This window comes from Trichoderma aggressivum, assembly GCF_033847375.1.
Source record: "Trichoderma aggressivum f. europaeum strain CBS 100526 chromosome Unknown scaffold_002, whole genome shotgun sequence".
NCBI classification, from domain to species: Eukaryota; Fungi; Ascomycota; class Sordariomycetes; order Hypocreales; family Hypocreaceae; genus Trichoderma; species Trichoderma aggressivum.
Window position 1 is genome coordinate 282,334 of NW_026946368.1, and position 19,251 is coordinate 301,584.

At 51.1% G+C, this 19,251-nt stretch overlaps 6 protein-coding genes across 6 annotated transcripts; 3 read left to right on the forward strand and 3 right to left on the reverse strand.

Moving 5' to 3' along the window:
- Positions 1 to 116: 116 nt before the first annotated feature.
- Triagg1_896 (uncharacterized protein) lies at positions 117 to 1,129 on the reverse strand (the record flags this gene model as incomplete). The annotated part of the gene is made up of 4 exons (XM_062902450.1): positions 117 to 281; positions 343 to 515; positions 624 to 809; positions 1,045 to 1,129. The coding sequence occupies 4 exons, from the start codon at positions 1,127 to 1,129 to the stop codon at positions 117 to 119; spliced, it is 609 nt and encodes a 202-aa protein (XP_062760120.1).
- A 3,492-nt stretch (positions 1,130 to 4,621) lies between these two features.
- On the forward strand, positions 4,622 to 6,588 carry Triagg1_897 (uncharacterized protein; the record flags this gene model as incomplete). Its single annotated transcript, XM_062902462.1, has 4 exons — positions 4,622 to 4,644; positions 5,136 to 5,492; positions 5,577 to 6,039; positions 6,100 to 6,588. The coding sequence occupies 4 exons, from the start codon at positions 4,622 to 4,624 to the stop codon at positions 6,586 to 6,588; spliced, it is 1,332 nt and encodes a 443-aa protein (XP_062760121.1).
- A 1,036-nt stretch (positions 6,589 to 7,624) lies between these two features.
- Triagg1_898 (uncharacterized protein) lies at positions 7,625 to 9,080 on the reverse strand (the record flags this gene model as incomplete). The annotated part of the gene is made up of 3 exons (XM_062902473.1): positions 7,625 to 8,656; positions 8,728 to 8,864; positions 8,930 to 9,080. 3 exons carry the CDS (start codon positions 9,078 to 9,080, stop codon positions 7,625 to 7,627), a joined length of 1,320 nt encoding a protein of 439 aa, XP_062760122.1.
- Positions 9,081 to 10,005: 925 nt separating this feature from the next.
- Positions 10,006 to 12,733, forward strand: Triagg1_899 (uncharacterized protein; the record flags this gene model as incomplete). Its single annotated transcript, XM_062902484.1, has 2 exons — positions 10,006 to 10,220; positions 10,291 to 12,733. The coding sequence occupies 2 exons, from the start codon at positions 10,006 to 10,008 to the stop codon at positions 12,731 to 12,733; spliced, it is 2,658 nt and encodes an 885-aa protein (XP_062760123.1).
- Positions 12,734 to 13,277: 544 nt separating this feature from the next.
- Triagg1_900 (uncharacterized protein) lies at positions 13,278 to 13,650 on the reverse strand (the record flags this gene model as incomplete). Its single annotated transcript, XM_062902495.1, has 2 exons — positions 13,278 to 13,464; positions 13,553 to 13,650. The coding sequence occupies 2 exons, from the start codon at positions 13,648 to 13,650 to the stop codon at positions 13,278 to 13,280; spliced, it is 285 nt and encodes a 94-aa protein (XP_062760124.1).
- Positions 13,651 to 17,426: 3,776 nt separating this feature from the next.
- Positions 17,427 to 18,235, forward strand: Triagg1_901 (uncharacterized protein; the record flags this gene model as incomplete). Its single annotated transcript, XM_062902506.1, has 2 exons — positions 17,427 to 17,925; positions 18,093 to 18,235. The coding sequence occupies 2 exons, from the start codon at positions 17,427 to 17,429 to the stop codon at positions 18,233 to 18,235; spliced, it is 642 nt and encodes a 213-aa protein (XP_062760125.1).
- Between the last annotated feature and the right edge of the window lie 1,016 nt (positions 18,236 to 19,251).

Below are 19,251 nucleotides of genomic sequence, written 5' to 3' on the forward strand. Positions count from 1 at the left end.
TCAAATCTTCGTAAGCTCATCATTGATCAAGTCTACCCTCTAAGGGGCCAGACGACTGCTACATCACGTAGACCAAACACATATACATGAAATCGTCAAGGCAGAGCCGTCAAAGCTTAAAAAAACTTGGAAGCAATGCCTAAAAGCCCAGAGGGTCCTTGCTGACCACCTCCCTGGCTCTTGAGGTACATCTTCAAGGCCATCTCACCAGCCTGCTGGATCGCGGACTCCTTGTTCGCATCGGGTGCCACCTTTCCATCAGCGGCCTTGTTATCGAAGAGCTGATTACACGTCAGCAAGAGAAGAAATCAGAACGCGATATTTCCTCCTGTGGTATCTCACCTTGCTGGCCTCGGACAAGGCCAAGCCCAGGAACGCGCCCTGGCTCTGGTTGCCGCCGGTCTCGCCCTGCGTGAACTTCTTGAGAGCTTGTAAGGCGGCGGCGGAGCCGAGGCTGCCGGAACTTAGGTTGTCGGCGCCCTGCTCGTAGGTCTCTTGGTGCTTGCGGATGGCGTCTATATTCGAGGCGGGGAATTCAATGGTTAGCATAGAGCTCTTTATATGTACGCCGAAAGTCTACCCGTTACACCAGATAGGCAGCTCGTTGCAACATATCGACTAACCTTGCTCATCGAGGTCGCTGTTGGCCAAGTGGCTCTTCTGCTGGCCGAGGCTGCTGATGACGTTGGAAAAGATGGCGTTGTTGCCAGATGAGCCGGCGTATTCGGAGGCGTGCTGGTGCGCAGTGCGCAGGTCTTCGTCCTCGTGGTGGAAATCACCGCCAGCGGGATAGTTGCCTCCGTATGCATCTATAGAATCGCGACATCGTATCGAGTTAGGGGTGACAAGCTTCGGAGTAGCTGCGTTACCAGGGGCGGGGGAGGGAACTGACTGTTTCCGGGAGGGAGATGACTTCCTGTAGAGCGAAAGAGTTTGTCAGCTCCAAGTCACCATTGCAGAGTAGAGTGATGGCTGTTTGAGAAAGGGATTCGTGTCTGATGAAGGTAAATGGTGATGGCGAGACGAATGCAATGCGGCACATACCTTGGTTGCCAGAGCCAGAGCCAGAGAACTGTTCCTTGAGCTGCTGCTCCAGGTATTCCTTGCCGGCGTTTACGAAGGAGTCCATTTTGATATGTTATCGGTCTAGAATAGTCAAAGACGTTGCAAAGAGTTTGAATGCGCTATTCAATGGCAGAGATGGCCGAATATTAAAATATAGAGTATTGGGACCAATGGAATATATACGGCGCTACGTAAGGCCTCTGCATGCACCACGAAGCTACCCCGCCGTGCGAGCTGCAACAGAAGATGAACCTGGCCCAGCTGAAAAGGCCGAGCTATTACAGACTATGGCCATTTCCATTGCGGGGTGGTCACTCGTTGGTCTTTAGGGGTAAAACCAAATACTTCAAAAAAGCATCCATTCCAGCAGTGTTGACGATGAGTTGTTTAAGCGTATATTGTAGTAGATGTCCGATGTACAGTAGCTGAGGTTGAGCTGTAGCGGTTCTTCAGCTGGCTGGACCCCCGAATTGAAGAAGGGATCAACTGCACAAAATATCTACTGTAGCCTTGGCTGATCGATCCATTTGCATTAGCATTGAAGACGAGCAACGGTCATTTCGTGGGTAGCACCGGCACGTCTCTCCCGGGCTTTACCCACGCGCGGCCCGCCGAAGATGACGCGTAAACAATGCGTCCAATCACCGACTCCTTACCAAGTACGTGTACATACTTACTCCGTGCAGGCCATGCAAAGAACAAAAAGACCAAGATCTTAATCTCCATACAAAACGTCATTTCATTAAACGCACATTCATGCGATGGCCATTTCGCCGGATATCGGGGGGGAGGACCCCCATTGCAGCTAACCAGGCCACTACAGGACAGGCTGCTGCTAACTAAGATCGCAATGTGCCGGGCAAGCTGGGGGGAGGTGAGAACAAGCTAAAGCTTGGCGGCCTCTGTCAATGCGGCGCATGCGCTTCTAGCCCTGTACAGCCACGTTTTCAGTGGAGGCTGTTCTATCAAACTTTGATTATTGCATACATGCAATTCGGCTGCGAGCGAGATGATCAGAGCCTGCCCCCCCCCCATGCTGCCTGTATACCGTAAACACGTCCATGTTTGTGCGCTTTGCACATGACAGCACCCTGTTGATATCTTCCTTTTCTGTTCTGGTCCATCTGCAAGACAAGCGGAAATCTGCCCAGCCCAGCCCTGCCCCCCTCGAGGCACAAGTCCAGAGTCTCAGTTCTGTGACACGTACCAAACGTGATGGCTGTCCGGCTGCAGCGTCTCCGGGAGTGCCTCCTTGGCATACAAAATGGTAGGTTGTTGCCTACAACGTGCTTCAACGTGCTACCTACCAGCGGCCAGTTCTGTTGTATTTGCGCCTCTGTTTGTTTGGTCCAAGAAACAAAGGTCAATGTCACTGTTAGCATCAGTGCGGGTTGTCCGTTGTGCACGGGCATACCCAGCCCCTCGATCCGCCCGAGAGCAACCCCCTTAGATTGACATGTAGCGATGCCATTGGGCGCTCGGTATGCGTCTCGTCTGCGTCTGCGTCTGCCGTCCGCGTCTGAGACCCGAGGGCAGCCCAACAGCAGCACCGCAGTACCGCCAAACCGCATTCGCAGTTGCAAGACGCACCTTGCATCCTCTTGGGGGAACGCACATGCAATACGGGGTTTGCGGCGTGTTTCGGGGTGGCGCTGAGACGAACTGGTGTCAGCCAACCTCTCTCCCCTCCCCTTCCCAAGCGCGGCCACTGCTTTGCCAGGAACATGTTGGCCGGTTTTTGTGTCCCTTGAGATCCTCCTGAAATGTACAGGCCCGTTTGTTGTGGTTGCTTTGCAGCAAATGTTTTATACTCGAATGGATCATCCTATTCTCGACGCATACGAGCACTGCCTAGGTACCTACATAAATATCAAGGTACGAGCACTCGTAGGCTTGCAAGATATGTCCCGAACCGGCAAGTCGCCAGAAACCTCATCGCCTCGGCAGGGTCCCCCCAAAGGGTCCCTTCAAAAGAAAGAATACGGATTGCCGTAACTTGGCACTCTTTGGACCCCGTTTGCTGCCGTTGGTGCTCCACCGTACCGCGTCCGCAAGTGCGATAACGAGCGGTATACTGTACTCGGAGGTACGCACCCACTAACATTGACGTTAATCGACTCAGTTCAAAAGGGTCAACGGCATCAATTTTAATTGTCGCACAGGTCGGGCAGTGCGAGGAAACACCGGCACGGCTTCTTGATCCGTTTGGCTTGCAAATGACAAAGCACACTTGGTAGGGAGATTGTCCTCACGCCATTGAGGGTTGTGGCGGTCGGGAGGGTACCTGAAGAGCCTCAAGCCAGCAAAAGCCTCTTGCGACTGGATTAAAATAGCACGCAGTGGTGCTCGATACCTTAGCTGACTGCAGGATTCCAAAAATACCTACCGAGGTGCGGTCGGCTGACGCCACGATTTGTCTTGCCGTGGAGATGAGATGAGACTACGGAGTGCGATAGGAAAACCAGTTTGGTGCGTGTTGGTGCGCAACGATTTAAATTTCTTTTGTCTCGGTGCTTTTTTAGAAGCGATCATCGTCACTTTAAAATCATGTCCTCGGTAAGGGGGGATCGAATGGATGGCGACGAGGCGTCGGCACAGCCTCCACGTTCAAAGAACGGCACTCTGCGCTCCCGTCCGGCTCTAGGCCATGGATGCATGCGATGCAGACAAAGATGCATCGTGCTCACTGGCCCGCTTCGCTGATCTAGGGGAGCGAGTGCCTCGTATGGATGGATGGATCGCTGCAGTTTGCCGTCATCGCCGTCATCGTTGGCCAATACGACTTTTCAACCCTGAACCAAATGCTGGTGCTACGCGTGTGCCGTACTGGTACACTAACATTGCCCAATTCACATTGATCCATTCGAAAGCACCAAGCAATTAACATCAACATTGGACTGCTCACAGGGCACATGGCCGAGTGTGTCCTCGGGGGGCACTCGTACCTATGAGGTATTGATGTTAGTACAAGTATGTACTTCGTACTCCCGTATTAAACACATGTCTCACCATTCAAATCACCGGGCTCCAGCGCTGATCGCACGCCAACAGCTGCTAACGTCGCTCCAAGGCTCCGCCCAGTCAGCCCAGCCTAGGCATGCATGGCTCCCGGGAGAGGGACCCCCTTGCCGCTGTGCTGTGCTGTGCTTTGCTTTTGCTGCTTTCCACCCATGCCCGTCCCATTTTGATCCCGGCGAGGTACATACAAGCGCGACAGGTTAGCATGGAGGAGGTACATGATGCTGCACTGTGGTGTCGCCTCGTAACTTAAGTTGGCTGTACAGTACAGTACAGCACAGTACCGGCCTGCATTTGCGCCGTCAACGAGAATAACCGCACGGCAAAAGCTACTCCCCAGGTCGTAGTGTAGGCCAACAGATTGTATGTACGAGTACAGGTACTATAGAGGTAACAGACAGATGCAGTCGATGCGACGAGGCTAATCCTTAGGCTGCTCAAAGCGGCAGTACTCAATGTACCGCCTGGTACACACCCGCGGCCAAGGCAAGTGCACATAAGTACGGGTAGCTGCCCAGACGGCCAAGCTCAAAGAGCCATGGTCTCCCCTGCCTCGCGAAAGTGCGTTTCACCTTGACCCATCTAACCCTCGTCCCGACCAGAAGTTGCCCCCTGGCGCTCCTACCCAGACAGAATCTCGACTTTTAGTCCAGCGAAGCCTTTCTCGCCGCCTCCGCTTTCCGCGTTTTTTCCCTTTCTCTCCTCAAACCGCCTGCTATCTTTGTTCCAGTCTCTCGTTTGTTCCATGTTTTCGACCGATTAAGTGATTTCTATCAGCCCGATAGATTTCTTTCTTCTTCTTCCCGCATCTTACTCGGTGCCGCTTTGTTTATTCTTTTTTTTTTCTTATCAGCTCTTCAACACTCTCCCTCCCTACTCGACTCGACTTTTCCTTTCCACCAACCATCCTTCGATCGACGACGCTTCATCCATCATCGGCACCTATCGAGACGGCCTTCCCCAGCGTATTTTGAGCCTGGGAATGAATTAGTCGGCTCCGGTTCTTTGGGGCATCAGCAGCACTTTCGTTGTCCATTCATCGCTTCCCGCAGACTCCCGGTAGGAGTCAACCAGTTGCCCATCGTGGCGGCCACACAAGAAGCTCAGAACTTCCTGCTCCGAGGCGACCCGGCTTTCGACCAGAATGGCGCCCAGTATCACCACCGCTCCGTCAGCCAGAGCGGCGACTACGGCGCTGAATACGGACAGGCCTATCCCCAGGCATCATTAACACAGGCGCCCTATGCCCAGCCTACATATGCCGAAAACGCGAGCCTTCATCAAGACCCAGACACAACCGGTGCTGCAGGCGGCACTGGTAAAAAGTTTACTTTCCTAAAGGGCAGATGGCCCACAACCTTTCTTGCCATCACCGGTATCCAGGCTCTCATCAACCTGGCATTTGAAGCGTATGTCGACCAATATACTCCCCCTTTTCCCTTTTCTTTTCAATTCATGTCACAGCAATGCGCCAGATACTAAGACTCTCACAGCTATGTTTTCGGCAAATTTCAGCTGAGCTTGGGTGACTACATCACCGATCCCCAGGTTCAATCTCAATACAAGACAATCCCTACCTTTCTTACTCTATTCATCTTCGGTTTCCTTTACGAGTTGATCATCGTCCTGGATGCGCTACGTCTGAAGAACACCATTCAGATCATCGGTGTCTGTATCGCCAACCTGGCTCTTTTGGTTTATGCGGCCCTCCAGATTGAGCAGATTCAGGTCGCCCTCGGAATTCTGGAAGACCACGGTTCATTGGAACAGGGCATCACCTCTGCTATGCTCTGGGACGATATCAAGGCTTACCTCATTGCCTCCCCCGTCATCATTGCCGTTGCCACCATTGGCATGGTCTATGTTGCCTGGAAGCTCTACCAGCAATTTGCCTGGGACATTCTCAAGAACATCGGTGCTGATTATCGCATGAAGAAGCGATTCCTTCACTACCAGGTATGAATGCCCCAGCGATGAGTTGTACCAGTCGGAGCTCTAGACTAACATGATTGCCAGATTTACATCGCCCTGCTCAAGTTCGATTTCTTCTTCTTCCTGGGTTTCATCATTCAGTTTGTCGTCGTCGTCGCTCAAAAGACGGATCCCGAATTCGCTCTCACGATTGCAACCATCCCCGTCACGATTGCCATTCTGATTGCTGCCGCATTCTTCACCCAGCGCGAGAACAAGCCCGGCATGATCGTCGTCATCATCCTTTACTTTGGCGGCCTTTCATACTTCATCTTCAAGCTTTTCCGTATCTACGAACCCAGCCGCGCTCAGTCCTACATGGCCGTTCGAAAGTCCCTCACAGCGTTCGCCGTCATCACCATTCTGCTCATCATCATGACCATCATCAACGCCATCATCTGCATGCACAACTTCGGCTCCGGCCTCAAGGCCCACCTGATGGCCCCACGTAGAGTTGACGAGAAGACCGACATCAACTCATTTGGCATGAACGATGTCAAGACTCCCATGGCAAACCGCATGACCATCGACTAAGGGAGTCATTTGCACATATTGGAGAGGGGAAAAAATAATAAGCGCTTTGCGGAGATGGGAATGTACAAAGAAACGAATTTACGAAAGGGAACGGGATGGCCCCCTTTTTTCTCAATTGAGCCGCCTCATGTAGGCTCATATCAAAGGCTAACTCTGAAAGGCTATGCTGGATGGGGATATTTTGATAACATCCCGTAAATTAAATGGATACCAATTTTTTGCTTTGTCAGTTTCTTGCTTTTTTTCTTTCTTTTTTTCTTTCTGTTTGTTTGCTTCGTCAAGTAGGCTCAGCAACGAAGGGCGTTGGATCTGTACTTCGCATACCACCGAAGACAGCGGGGAGTTTTGTTTGGATACCCGTGATCATCATATCGAAGGATATTATAAAGGGTGACTTATAGATGACCCGTGTCACTCCTCGGCTACTTTTTTGGTTTTCTTCTTTTTTTCTAAAAAAAAAAAAACGAGAAAACTTTTTATCTATTGTTTCCTTTAATGTGATGAACCTTTGTCGTTGATACTTTCTCTACCTTCTTTTATTTTTTTTCATTTGTGTGAATTAAACTGAGTTATGCCTCCAATAAAAAAAAACAAAAATCCATGTGACTGAAATGGTTACGAGATGAGAGAGGCTTATTTGTGATGCTACGTTGTTTATTCGAGATTTTGTTTGTTTCTCATCTGAAACGGAGCTAAAACGGAAAAGAACATGAAAGAGTATTACCAATCCAACCTTGTTGACTTGCTCCCACCCAGTAAGAAAAAGAGAAGAAAAAAAGAAGATGAGCGATACCTAAGTTATCGTAAAAAGCCCAATTACTCCCAAAGAATGTAAAATCCTCGCTTTGGTAAGCCAAAATAACAATATGACGAAAGTGGTGATGTGAAAACGGGAAAGCGGGGATGGAGGTCATTATATAAGATGGTCACCGTGAAAGCCCCTGCTAGAGAGAGAGAGAGAGAGAGAGAGAGAGAAGACGCCAGATCTTTCTCATTTCATCATTGGGAAAGAAGAGAGAAGAGAATGATGGAAAATTCAAAGGGTGATTTTGATGGCATCCTTCAAATGGCCTTCCGTTGGGCAGTAGGGGCACTTGTACCTCGAGCCCTTGGCCATGTTGTGTAAACTCTCTCTGCAAATGACATGTCCACACGGAATCATCATTGCGGGGTTCTGCTCTGTTGTCTGTTCCTTGCTGACGGGACACACGAAGATGGAGTGGTAGATCATAGATGGCGGGAGTGGAGTTTCAAAAGCTAGCTCGTTCTCCGTCGTCCATTCCGTCTTCTTTTCCTTCATGTAGGTTGTGTACTTGATGAGCCGCGGGAGAGCGATGGATCCAGCAGTGACGGCGACGTATAGCGGCGATTCTGCCGACAAGCCCAATAGAGAGCAGAATTCCCTGGTGAAGGAGGCGGAGACGTCTTCGAATGCCGAGTTGATCTGAAAGATGTGCCGGTAGGGGGATGTTTCGATGTTGGGCGCAAAGACCATCGCTCCGCACAACTGCTGAATATCCTTCAGATGTCTCGTCTGGAATCGAGAAAAATTCTCTCTTGCATATCTCAGCGCGCCCATTTGCCCATTATTCTCATCGTCAGGAAGACCATTCACTTCTGGGCCCTTAAACAGCCAGACGAATTGAAGCTTGCAGAGTTCAAACTCCAGGTTGCTGCCTGTCGCCTCCAATCTGCTGTTGTTTTGGCGCGCCCACTTGATCGCCGGACCCAAATTCCTGTTTCTCAGTTCCGAAAGGAGGCTGTACATTTCCGCAAACTGTCCCTGTAAATCTTCGGGATAATCGTTGGCTCCGTGCCCGCCGCTCTCTTCTCCCACTCCGTCTTCTTGTATCATATTATCATCTCCATCTTCGTCCGTCCGTGCCGTCCGAGGAGACCAGGCGGCGTCTAAAGAATGGAGGGGTTGGTCTCGTGACTCGCGGACAAAGGTCGATGCAACGGAAAACTGGCCCTCCCGGACGAGATGCATCGCGATAGCGCGATTTATGAGACCGGCATGGTCGGCCATGGCGTCTGTTTCCATCGGCAATTCTCTATGCGGCAAGGCCTTGGGGAAACGATACCAGTCAGCGTTTGATATGCAACTTGAGCAGAAGGTTAACGGATTTCGAGGCGTACCTTGTCTAGGGCCTTTCCGAAGCTCCGCTGTGCTTTTGTGACATCTTTGAGATCATTGGTGATGGCATCGAGGCGATCCTTGACGGGGTTTTGAAGTGTTGTCATTGCCATGCTAATTCGATGGGAATCGGCGTCCGCTTGCGAGATAAGACATGTGAGCTACAGTCCAAAGTCACTGTAGTGAGGTGAGAGGATCACATACCAGCAGCAACCTGCTCTCTGGCCGCCACGAGGTAATCGATAATCTTGTCGACATCTTGGATGGCGGCTGTAAGATTCGACCTTCTCATACGAGCCAGCTCGGCCTGCAGCGGGCCAAACGGCGAGGCAATGTCGCCGCCCAACGCAGCCATGGTCACTCGCAGGTTGTCCTGATTGTGAAGCAATGTAGAATTCTACTAGATGGAGTCGTTCGTTAAGCGTGTAAACTAAGTCATCAGGATGCGAACGAGTGAAAGTTTGCCCTGAAAACGGGATCTCCAAGAAGTCTTTTGTTAGGTTCAAGTGTCAAGTTGACCGACAGCGGTCGGTTGGAGGTTGTCATCTAAGTACCGCCGGAAGCTTATCGATAGCTGAGTACCACGCCAGCAGAGGATCGGGATGGCGGAGGAATGCCCTTGTCGAGTTATGCAAATAAGCATAACTGCCTTATGCAGGTTGGTGCTCCATTAGTCCACTGCAGGTACTGGAAACTAAACTACCTTGGCATCTTGTGGTGATTCATTCATTGTGTCAGGTTTTACATACCTGCACAGGTAGATTATGACAGTAATAACTGTACAGTAATGATTCAACCGGTTGGTCATACAAAATGAAGTTTGGCATGGTCATGTTACCGTCACCACCTCATCTCATGTATATTACTACCTAATTACCCAGCAGGTACTTCGTACGGAGAGCAGACAAACCGAAATGACGAGCATGATTTCAGAGGCCTCACTAGCAGCCTCGGATCAGCGGTGAACCCCGTTAAGGAGCAGGCGTGCCCCGCTCTGCAGCCGGAAGCAGGCCGCTGCTCTTTAGCTGCAGCTTCAAGAGCATCAATCAAGGCACCAAGGCCTCGAGTCTGGAGTAGTGGTTGATAGTGCGCTGCCACCTTGCATCACATGCCGCTTCCAGCTGGAATACACGCACTAAGCCACAGCGAACGTGCAGGCGCCATCATCGCGATCCCAGTCCCAGCATCGCCAGCCCAAGATCCTGGTTCTGGCTCTGGCTCTTGCTGCCTTCAAAGATGCTCCTTGATTAGTTCGCCTCCAGGGGCTGGCCAACTCCACAATGTCCTTCATGCCGTCCTTCTCCCAGGACGGGAGGGTCTACCGAGACGAAGACTCCTCCGGGACGTCCAAGCTGGACCGCCGAATCTCTCGACCTCTTCCGCCAGAGGGCATCTCGACTCTGCCCGAAATGCAGCTGGTAGACTCGAGGCCCGCGGCGTCCAGCTCCGCAGTGCCGCAGCGACACCTGGTTTTCCCGGATCCCATCGCTTTCAAGTAAGTTTTGACGAGGGTCCAGGATTGCTGCTTGCAGGTTGCAGCGCCGCTGACTGTCTTGACCCCCCAGGTATCTCGAAAACGACCCGTGCGTGCAAGTGGTCCAGCGACGAAGCGTCCTCTGCGGCTACGATCTATATCTTGTCGAGCAGTGGGCCTGCTCCAGGAGACCGCCGACTCTGGTTATAGCGACCTACACCGGCAACGACAAGGATTCCATCGTGGTTGGGGTGCTGGCGGTGCCAGCAGATGAAAGCCTATTGTCCGAGGAAGTCCGCTTATACCTGAAAAAGACGGAGCAAAACCATGCGCGACCAAAGAATACCGAGCTAGGAGAGCTCATGATCACGAACCTCAGCAGTCTCCCCTCATCGCTCACCGTCATCGCAGTGCCTGATGGAGATCTTCGGAAGTACCGTCACTTGTTTATTGTGAATGAAGATTTGAAGCGGCTAGGATGTTCAGGGCGATCTGGTCTCACGCTTACGGAACCCACCGAAGCGACGCAGTCCAAATTCCAGCAGCTGTACAGAACCAGTGATCGAATCCCGTTCAATCAGTCGGTGGTGGAACTTATCAAGCTTTGCCAGGTTGCCTTGTTCATGTTCGACAAGTTGGACCACGCATACATTGACGGCCTGCTTTGCGATGTCACGGAGAAGGCGATTAGCAATTGGTGGGCCGAGGTTGGGGCCGAGCACTACAACTATGAACCGACAGATGGCATTTTGGGGCCATCGACAGTTGCGGCTCTGTTGGGGATGCTATTGGGTGCGAGGAACCGGCTGCATTCCCAAGGTGCTCCTGTGACAAAGGATGTCTTCGATCTCGAGAGCACCAAGCGGGGCATTTCCTACTTTCAAAAGGCCCTGAAGCTGGAAAGGACACGGCGGTTAGACCAGCAAACACTCTTCAAATTGCACACGGCAACCACGAAAGCGGCGGTCAAAGAAGACTGGGGTGTGCAAAAGGCCATCAAGTCGACGGTTACAGAAATTGGAGGTAAAAGGGGAGAGATTGTTATCGACATGGTGTCTGGAAAAGACAAGGGTGGTCTCGCCGATATTGAAACCGTGGACATTGACAAATTTGCCAGCTTGGCATATGGCGAAAGGCCAAAGTGGCTTTGGCATGGCAAGCCGCGCCGGACACCCCTTGAGCATCACGATCAAGATCAAGATGTAGTTCGGCCGCTACCAAAGACGGAGGCAAGTAGCCAGCCCGGAAAACGAACGCACTCCTTACCAGTGGAGGATGACTTGGATATGAAGCGGAAAGATGAGCTGCTTTCTCCGGATATGGGGAATGTTCTTCGCCCAACCATGAGCATGATGGATAGCCCAGCAGAAAGAGATGCGCTACACAAAACTGTGTTCAAGAGTGTTGCCGGGAAAATGAGCGATGCTCGATCAGGCTTTGGACGATTCAAAGACGTGGTTGGTGCCAGGGGACGAGGCCACGGAGCGCGGCTGTCCATCTCAACCAAGGAGGATGTCTTGGAAAACGGAAACGGATCTGCCAACTACCAGAACCTCAGCATCCCGCCGAGCCCTGCCGCTGTGGTTAGCCGAGCCTTTACTTGGAAGACGAAGCCGGAGGAATATCTCTCTGCTATCAAACGGGGAGACCCCGACGCTTTACCTGGACTGGGTGCGGCGGTGTCTTCGCCCGCGTCAACAGCGGACTTGAAGGCTTCGAGACTGCTCGAGTATGAAAGGAAACCAAGAGACTCAGATAGGTCGTTGGAAATCCTCAATCCGGACATGCACCAGTACTCGCACCGCCGGACGGCCTCGACCGTACCGTCGATCGGTGATGAGAGCGATATCGAAGTCATCTGTCCTGGTATTAGGGAAAGATCAGATTTCCGGCAGTTGGCACTATCAAGACGCCGTAGTTGTGATATGGCAGAACTATGCTCAAGGAGAGTGCTCAATGAGAATAGGTGGGCACGTCGCATGTCATTTGGCGACGCCGAAGAGGCCGTCTTGTCCTGGGATGAACTCGTCGACTTAATGGACGAGACGGATGATGAAGAGGAGGCTGAAGCTCGAGCCGTGCATGCTCGTCATCTCGCCCAATGCATTGACAGCATTGTATACAACATCGAACCCTGGGTCAACGACAAGATCAAGTTTGTCCAACTACTTGACGACAAATATAGCAGAGACAAGGCGGAGATACAGAATCTGCACCATCAACTCAGCGAGATCTATCATCGAGTAAAGTACAACTCGGACGAAATGCTGGCGGAAGAACGTGCAAGCCTGACGGAGAGCGTCAAGGAGATTGAAATTCTTACGGCACGCCTCGATTACGAGATCAACGCACTGGTGCAGAAAATCAACGACGTGGAAGACGGCATCCAAAACTTTGAGAGACAGGTGGAAGACGTCGAAAGACGAGCGGACGAACTGAGAAGGCAGCTCGAGACGGAGAGCTGGCTGCATTGGTTTGTGAGAACCTTGACTGGCGTGGGGACCGGACCCCATATCACCCGGTCCATATCATGATTCAAGTATATATATCGTGTTCAGGTTTTGTTCTCTCACTCCTGTTTTCCTTTCATTTTTTTCTCGAACTCTTTGGCTCTAATTATTTTTAATCATCGTTTGCTGAAAAGTTGGGCTGGAGTTGGAAAATCATTACATTCACACGGTATACATGGAACATTGGCGTTTTTACTCATTTCCATGTCTCATTTCGCTTTATTGTCTTTCTTGCAAGAGGATAGATACCATTTTCGCAGAGGAGATGTTTTGTTGGCTCGTCACGGCGACGAAGCTGCCCCCTGGACAGCACTCAGTATAGTCTTTGATAGCTTTATACATCTTGACATGACATGTATATATCCATGATCCCATCATGTCTTCAAAGCCCCCCTTTAAACGCAGGCAACTAACTCCCCATATAATCGTACAAAAGTCCCATGACGTCGTTGTCCATGTTCACGGCCAGGAAGAAGACATGTCGATATCAATTGCCTCCCTCTTTCCTTTCCTTTCCCTTCCTTCCTTTTTTCAAGTGATTCTATAGCTTTACACGGCGGTTATCCTTTTAGAACAGTCCGCCCTGAGGTCCGGCGCCCATTGCCTGGCCCTGCTGCTGCATGATTTCGCTAATCTTCATGGACGTGTCGAGGAACTTTGCGGTACAGCGGTCGAGGCAGACGGACTCGCCCTTGTTGAGCTCGCCCTCGCGGTAGTCGGTGGGGACGCACTTTTTCTGGCAAGTCTTTTGCAGGCTGTGGTTTACATTTAGCAATTGTTTTCTTTCTCCAATTCGCATGAGAGAGAGAGAAAGAGAGAGAGACGGGTGGAGGGGGAATTTACCGGTTGTAGGTATCAGCCATCATGCGCATCTCGCCCTCGACGGCAGCAATCTTTTGCTCCGAGGTGGGCTGGGGACGACCGATTCCAAGGAAAGACATGGTTGCTTTTTATTTTGTGTTTTGTTTTTTGAAAATGGAGAGGTGAAATACGAGGTGAGGGATCGTTGTTTGGTGCTTGGAGGTGGGTTATACGGTGGTTTGGTATTGCAGTTGCGGTGCTTGTATGTCGTCACAGGGCTTTGGGAGATGCGATTTGAGGTTTGGGAGAGGAGCAAAATTTCCCTTCCCGGCAGGATTGATTACATAATGGCTTATCGATAAGAGATCTTGATTGCTGTTATGAAGCTCTCTGTCTGAGCTGGTCTTTACGATTAATGTATTGTAACCTACATAGGCGAATGAGGGAGAAAATGAAGTTGCTCGGCACTTGGATGTACGAATCTTGGCTTACGGAGTACATGCTATTATATAATGTCAATTCAACAATTCACCGCCTCGCGCAATGTTTGCAGACCAGTGAGCAATGAGGTGATGAGGCTAATGCGCTGTGGCGCTGATAGAACGCTGGCGGGGTGTTGGGGTTGGGGAAGAATGGAGCAAGGGAAGAAAAAACACGGCCTTGTGAGATGAGACGGTTTGCTTTTAGGCTGCATAGAGATGATGATTGCACAATGCTGGGGGAGCAGGCAGCTACGAATGAGTATTTGTGACAAAGCCACTTATGCGGGCTGGGGATGCATCGGGCTGTGCTGAAGCTGTGATTTCTGAGCCGACTTGGACGAATCTCGTCAAGTATAAAGCACAAGCAGCAAAGTATGTATCAATTGGATGGATGAATGGATGGGTGGATGGAGCTGGGGCTGGACGAATGGGCGGCTGGTATAGGGAGAATAGCATGGCCTTGGCGTGGCTGGTTGCATTTCGAAATGCAGCTGGGCGTTGACTCATAGGTTCGGGCTTGATTTTGATTCCCCAGAGACATGCACCTGCTATACATTCGTGCTGTAATGATAATTCATTTTCTCAGAGAGAAAAAGGCCAGCATGGCGTGGGGTCGCACCCCAAGAGCCAAAAAAAAAAAAAAAAAAAAAAAAGGCCGGAGCACTAACAGGCACGGCATGGGGTCCTCACGCCATCGATTGTGTAATAGGCGTACGACGGTTACGACAGGAACGTGCCACAAAAAGGAGGGGTGGGAAAACGGATGACGGGAAACGAGGAGAGACGCTGGCTGGGCCTTTGAAGCTGTAACTTTGTTGCCAGAACCTGTGAGAGCAAGCCACATCGGGGAGACGGGAAGATGGTGACACGGATACGTTTGTGGAGGTGGGTAAGCTTTGCGCAACATGTGCCAGCCTTATCTTGATATTGGACGCGGCGAGGATGAGGGTGTGTGTGTGTTTTGCGAGATGATGCAGCCAATACGGCACAGAGCTCAATGCCCAGTTCCAGACCGACCGACACACGGCTGACGAGACGAGATAGACGGTGAATAAAGCTGCGGCAATGAGATGGATGAGAGATGAATGACGAACCGTACCTACATGTACCCGCCATGACATGTCGCTTTGTGTGCTCGGACTCATTCACAAACAGTAACACCCAAGATACAAACACCCACTTGCTCCAGCAGTCATCAACTTATAATAAGACACGGCGACAAGACCAAGTTGACACAGGGCGAAACAGGGCGGAACAAGGGGCGAAGCGAGGTGCAGTACGGTAAACGCAGAGACTCTTTCTACTAAGCCATGGATCAAAAGGCACATAGGCCTTTGCTGCATGTTAAAGCAGCGGCCGATGGGTCTCGGGGCAAGGTGTAAATGGTAATGTAATGTAATGTAATGTAATGTAATACAGAGTACATGCATATCATTCGCGCGGTGCCTCTGCGGCCAATGAATCTCACGGCTGGGCAGCGTCTTGGCCCGCCATTTGCTGCTTTGCTTGCCAGCGAAGGGCGACGGATCGGAATAGCGGCCGTGTCTGGACGGGCCTGGTCTGGTCCATTGCTGTAGGGCAGATAGATAGATACCTGGTAGGTGTAGATGGGTAAGGCAGGCCTAGATACTGCAAGATAAAGACCAAATGGGACTGGGCTTTTTCCGTGCCTCGGGATTGCAGTAGTGCCATCATCATCCAGCAATTCTGCTGTAGCCATAGATATGAAACTTGCTGCTCTAGTGTCACAGCACAGCAAAGCAAAGCAAAGCAAAGCAAAGCATGGCATCGCATGGCATAGCATAGCATTAGCATAACACGGCTTATTACATACCTACCTTAATCTTACGGAGGTCCCGGGCATTGATGCTCATCCTCGCCAGCATCATATCGGGCTGCAACAAGACAAGAAACGGCCCGGCTCGGCAGTGACCAGCCCAGCCTCATCCATTTCTCTGTCGCGACGGTACTCCGTACTCCGTATAGGACTCTACAGGGCAATGCCCGGTATAGCAGGTCGATGGAAGTGCTTGCTACTGCTACCAGGTGCTAGGATGATTATCGCGCCTGGCACGCAGCCTTTGCCGGCTTGGGGAGGAGTGCGCACAGTAGTCCCGATGCTTGGCTACCAGATGGAACCTGAGTGATTTTATCCGGGCGGCTGAGCCAGTCAGTGCTAGCAGTAGCAGCGAGCCAGCCAGAGAGATGAAACGAAGCCCAGCAAACACACCGACAGTTGACGGGACTTGGGTTGGGACGCTGATGAGCGGCGGCCCGGCGGTCCATTGGCAGTACGGAGTAGGTACCTAAGGTTGGAACTTGAAGTTGTCTGTTGGTTTGCTTGTACTCGTACCCATGTAGCCTGCGGCTTTGGGCATGTACTTGCGCACCGCAGCGGCCGAGAGCAGGTACCGTCTCATGCCCAACCGGTACCTGGATTCCCAAGGTAAAGAGGTGTACGAGTACTACCTCTCTACCTGTATAGAACCTAGCTGGTCGTGGTACAGTTAGCACAGTAGCATCATAACTCGTACCGAAAAGCTGCTAAGCATGGATGGGCGAAACTTGTTTGGCAATTTCCATTTGCTTGTGACGGCCACGTTGCTCCTCCGAGCTTTGAGCGAAAGTACGAGTACATGTACCCGGTACTCCATATTTCCTCGGAGGCGACAGGCATGTCCCAGCGCTTGGCTACCGGCCCGAGACTTGATGGGCAATTGCTTTTGCTTGCATGGAGCAGGTACCGACGGGGTAATCTGGACCAAGGTACGGAGCAGGTGCAGCCGTAGCTCGATGTTTCTGATACACAAGCTGCAGCAGTAGCCATCGTACCTAGGTACCTGTCGTATCGTATCGTGTCGTGTCGTGTCGTGCCTTCCCCTCTGCTGTGCTGTGCTGTGCTGTACTTGTACTTCGTGCTGTGTTCACCCCCTCCATTTGCGCTTGGGCTGGGCTGGGATTTGCTCTTGCCAGCTGTGAATTTGTTTGTCAAGTTCCGTATTATTACTTTTTTTTGCATGGACGGTACTTGTTTGTCCCCACCAAAAAGGCTGGAGGAAGGAGAGAACACAAGCACCAGAAAAAGGAAAGGGAAGGGCAAAAAAAAAAAAAAAAACAAGTACACACCACCCCTCCTTTTTGCGCGCGCTGTTCTCTGCGCTGCCCGCCATAACGGAGCACCGTACCGTACCGTAGACGAAAGAAAAAAAGAAAGAAGAGGAAAAAAAAAATCAATTCCCGTTTCGTGCTATCTCGGCTTATCCTGCCACCCCAAAACAAAAAATTCACACCACCCCAGAAGTCTGCTCCTATTGCTGTCTGCATCCTGTCTGCCTAACCTCCTCTGACTCTCTCTCACCTCCTCTTCTCCTCTTCTCTTTTTCTTTTCCCCCCCCCCTCTTCTTCTTCTTCTTCTTTTTCTTCTTCTCCTCACCATGTCCGCCTCCTCTGAGCCCCAGGACATCACCACCTCCTCCTCCACAAGCCAAGATGCCTCGGGACGACAGCCCTCCGCCGCCTCCTCCGCCGCCGCCCAACTCGCCGGTGCACAGATAAGCCTGCGCAAGACGCTGCGCGAGTTCCCCGACTTCCCCATCCCGGGGATTGACTTCGTCGACATCATGCCCCTCTTCGCCAACCCGGATGCCCATGCCACCCTGCTGTCCGCCCTCGAGCTGCAAATCTCCCAGTCCTTTGGCGACAGCAAGCCCGATGTCATTGTCGGCCTCGACGCCCGTGGCTTCCTCTTCGGCCCCGGTCTGGCTCTGCGCCTCGGCGTTGGCTTTGCCGCTGTCAGGAAGCAGGGCAAGCTGCCCGGCCCTTGCGTCACTGCCGAGTATGTCAAGGAGTACGGCAAGGACCTGTTCCAGATGCAGCAGGACGCCATCAAGGAGGGACAGAAGGTGTTGATTGTTGACGATATCATTGCGACGGGTAAGTTTGATGATGCATGATTCCACCCATGATCCTGTCCACAATCACATTGCACGATTCCACATCCCATGATTTGAACCCATTGACACCCATTGTGCGCCCATCGCCAATCCTTTACCTACCTCGGCACATCTCCCGCAGATATCAAGATGCTAACTCGCACACAGGTGGCTCGGCGGCAGCGGCGGCGGATCTTGTTCACCAGCTCAAGGGTCAGGTCATTGGTTACCTTTTCATTCTCGAGATTCCTGGCCTCAACGGCCGCGAGAAGCTCAGCGCTCCTACTACTATCCTCATTGAGAACCCATAAATCCTTCTCGAGAAAAAGCCCTCATGTCCTATTCTCTCCATAAGCGGCGCCATTCATCCCACATAAGACGACATGATTGGAAAGCAATTTTCTTAACACCACTAGCCCTAGTCGATCAGAAGCGTTCTCCTCGGACGAAACATTCCCATCTTCTCGATGCCCTTTTTCTTTTTCACATCGACTCGAAGCGCAAAGACGGACGATTCTTCTCGTGCTGGAGGGACTGTGATATTGACTCCTGTGGTCCTCCTTATCGGCACGCTTTTTATATGCATCAAAAGTTGTTTGCTTGGATTTTTTCCTTGAACCTTTTTCCTAAAAATCATCTTATATATATCTCCTTGACATTTTTTTATCTTTTTTTTTTCCAATATGGGGGTTTCTTTCGCAAATTACAATCAAAAAACCAATAGACTATGGAAAGCGTTTCTTCTCTCATCGGGAATGGCGACTGGATGACGTGCTCTGTCCTCATTCCTACTTATACGTTTTATATATTTATATGACATAGACCACCTTGCTCTTGCCAAGGACTTTACGGAGGGGGAAACAAAGGAAATCGAACCTTCGACTATGACGAAGATGAAAGCTGGGTTACGGAGAAGACGAAGAAAAAAAAGACGTTGGGATGGAAAAATTGTTGGGATCAAGGTGGGCATATTTAATAATCACGGCTAGGGACTTTGTGCAATGAAACTCATCTCCTTTGCTTTTTATTTTACGTGTATAAAAGTGCTCCCACATGGCTCCGAGCTGATTCACATAATGACATCGGTAGTTGCATTCATCAGTGTCGCTTCTTGACTGGTGGCAGCACGTTGATGTTTGACTAGTGGATGCCACCCTGGAGAGGCTCGGTGCTAGTACGTTGATGTTTCATTTCATTCTATAGATTCGGGGATGGTCAACGTCGTCAACGTGTTCAAATGCTTTTTCATCATGTCGTTATATTCTATCTAATTCATTCAGGGATGCCCCATTTTCCAGATGACAAACTCCGCAAACTCCTCCTCCTC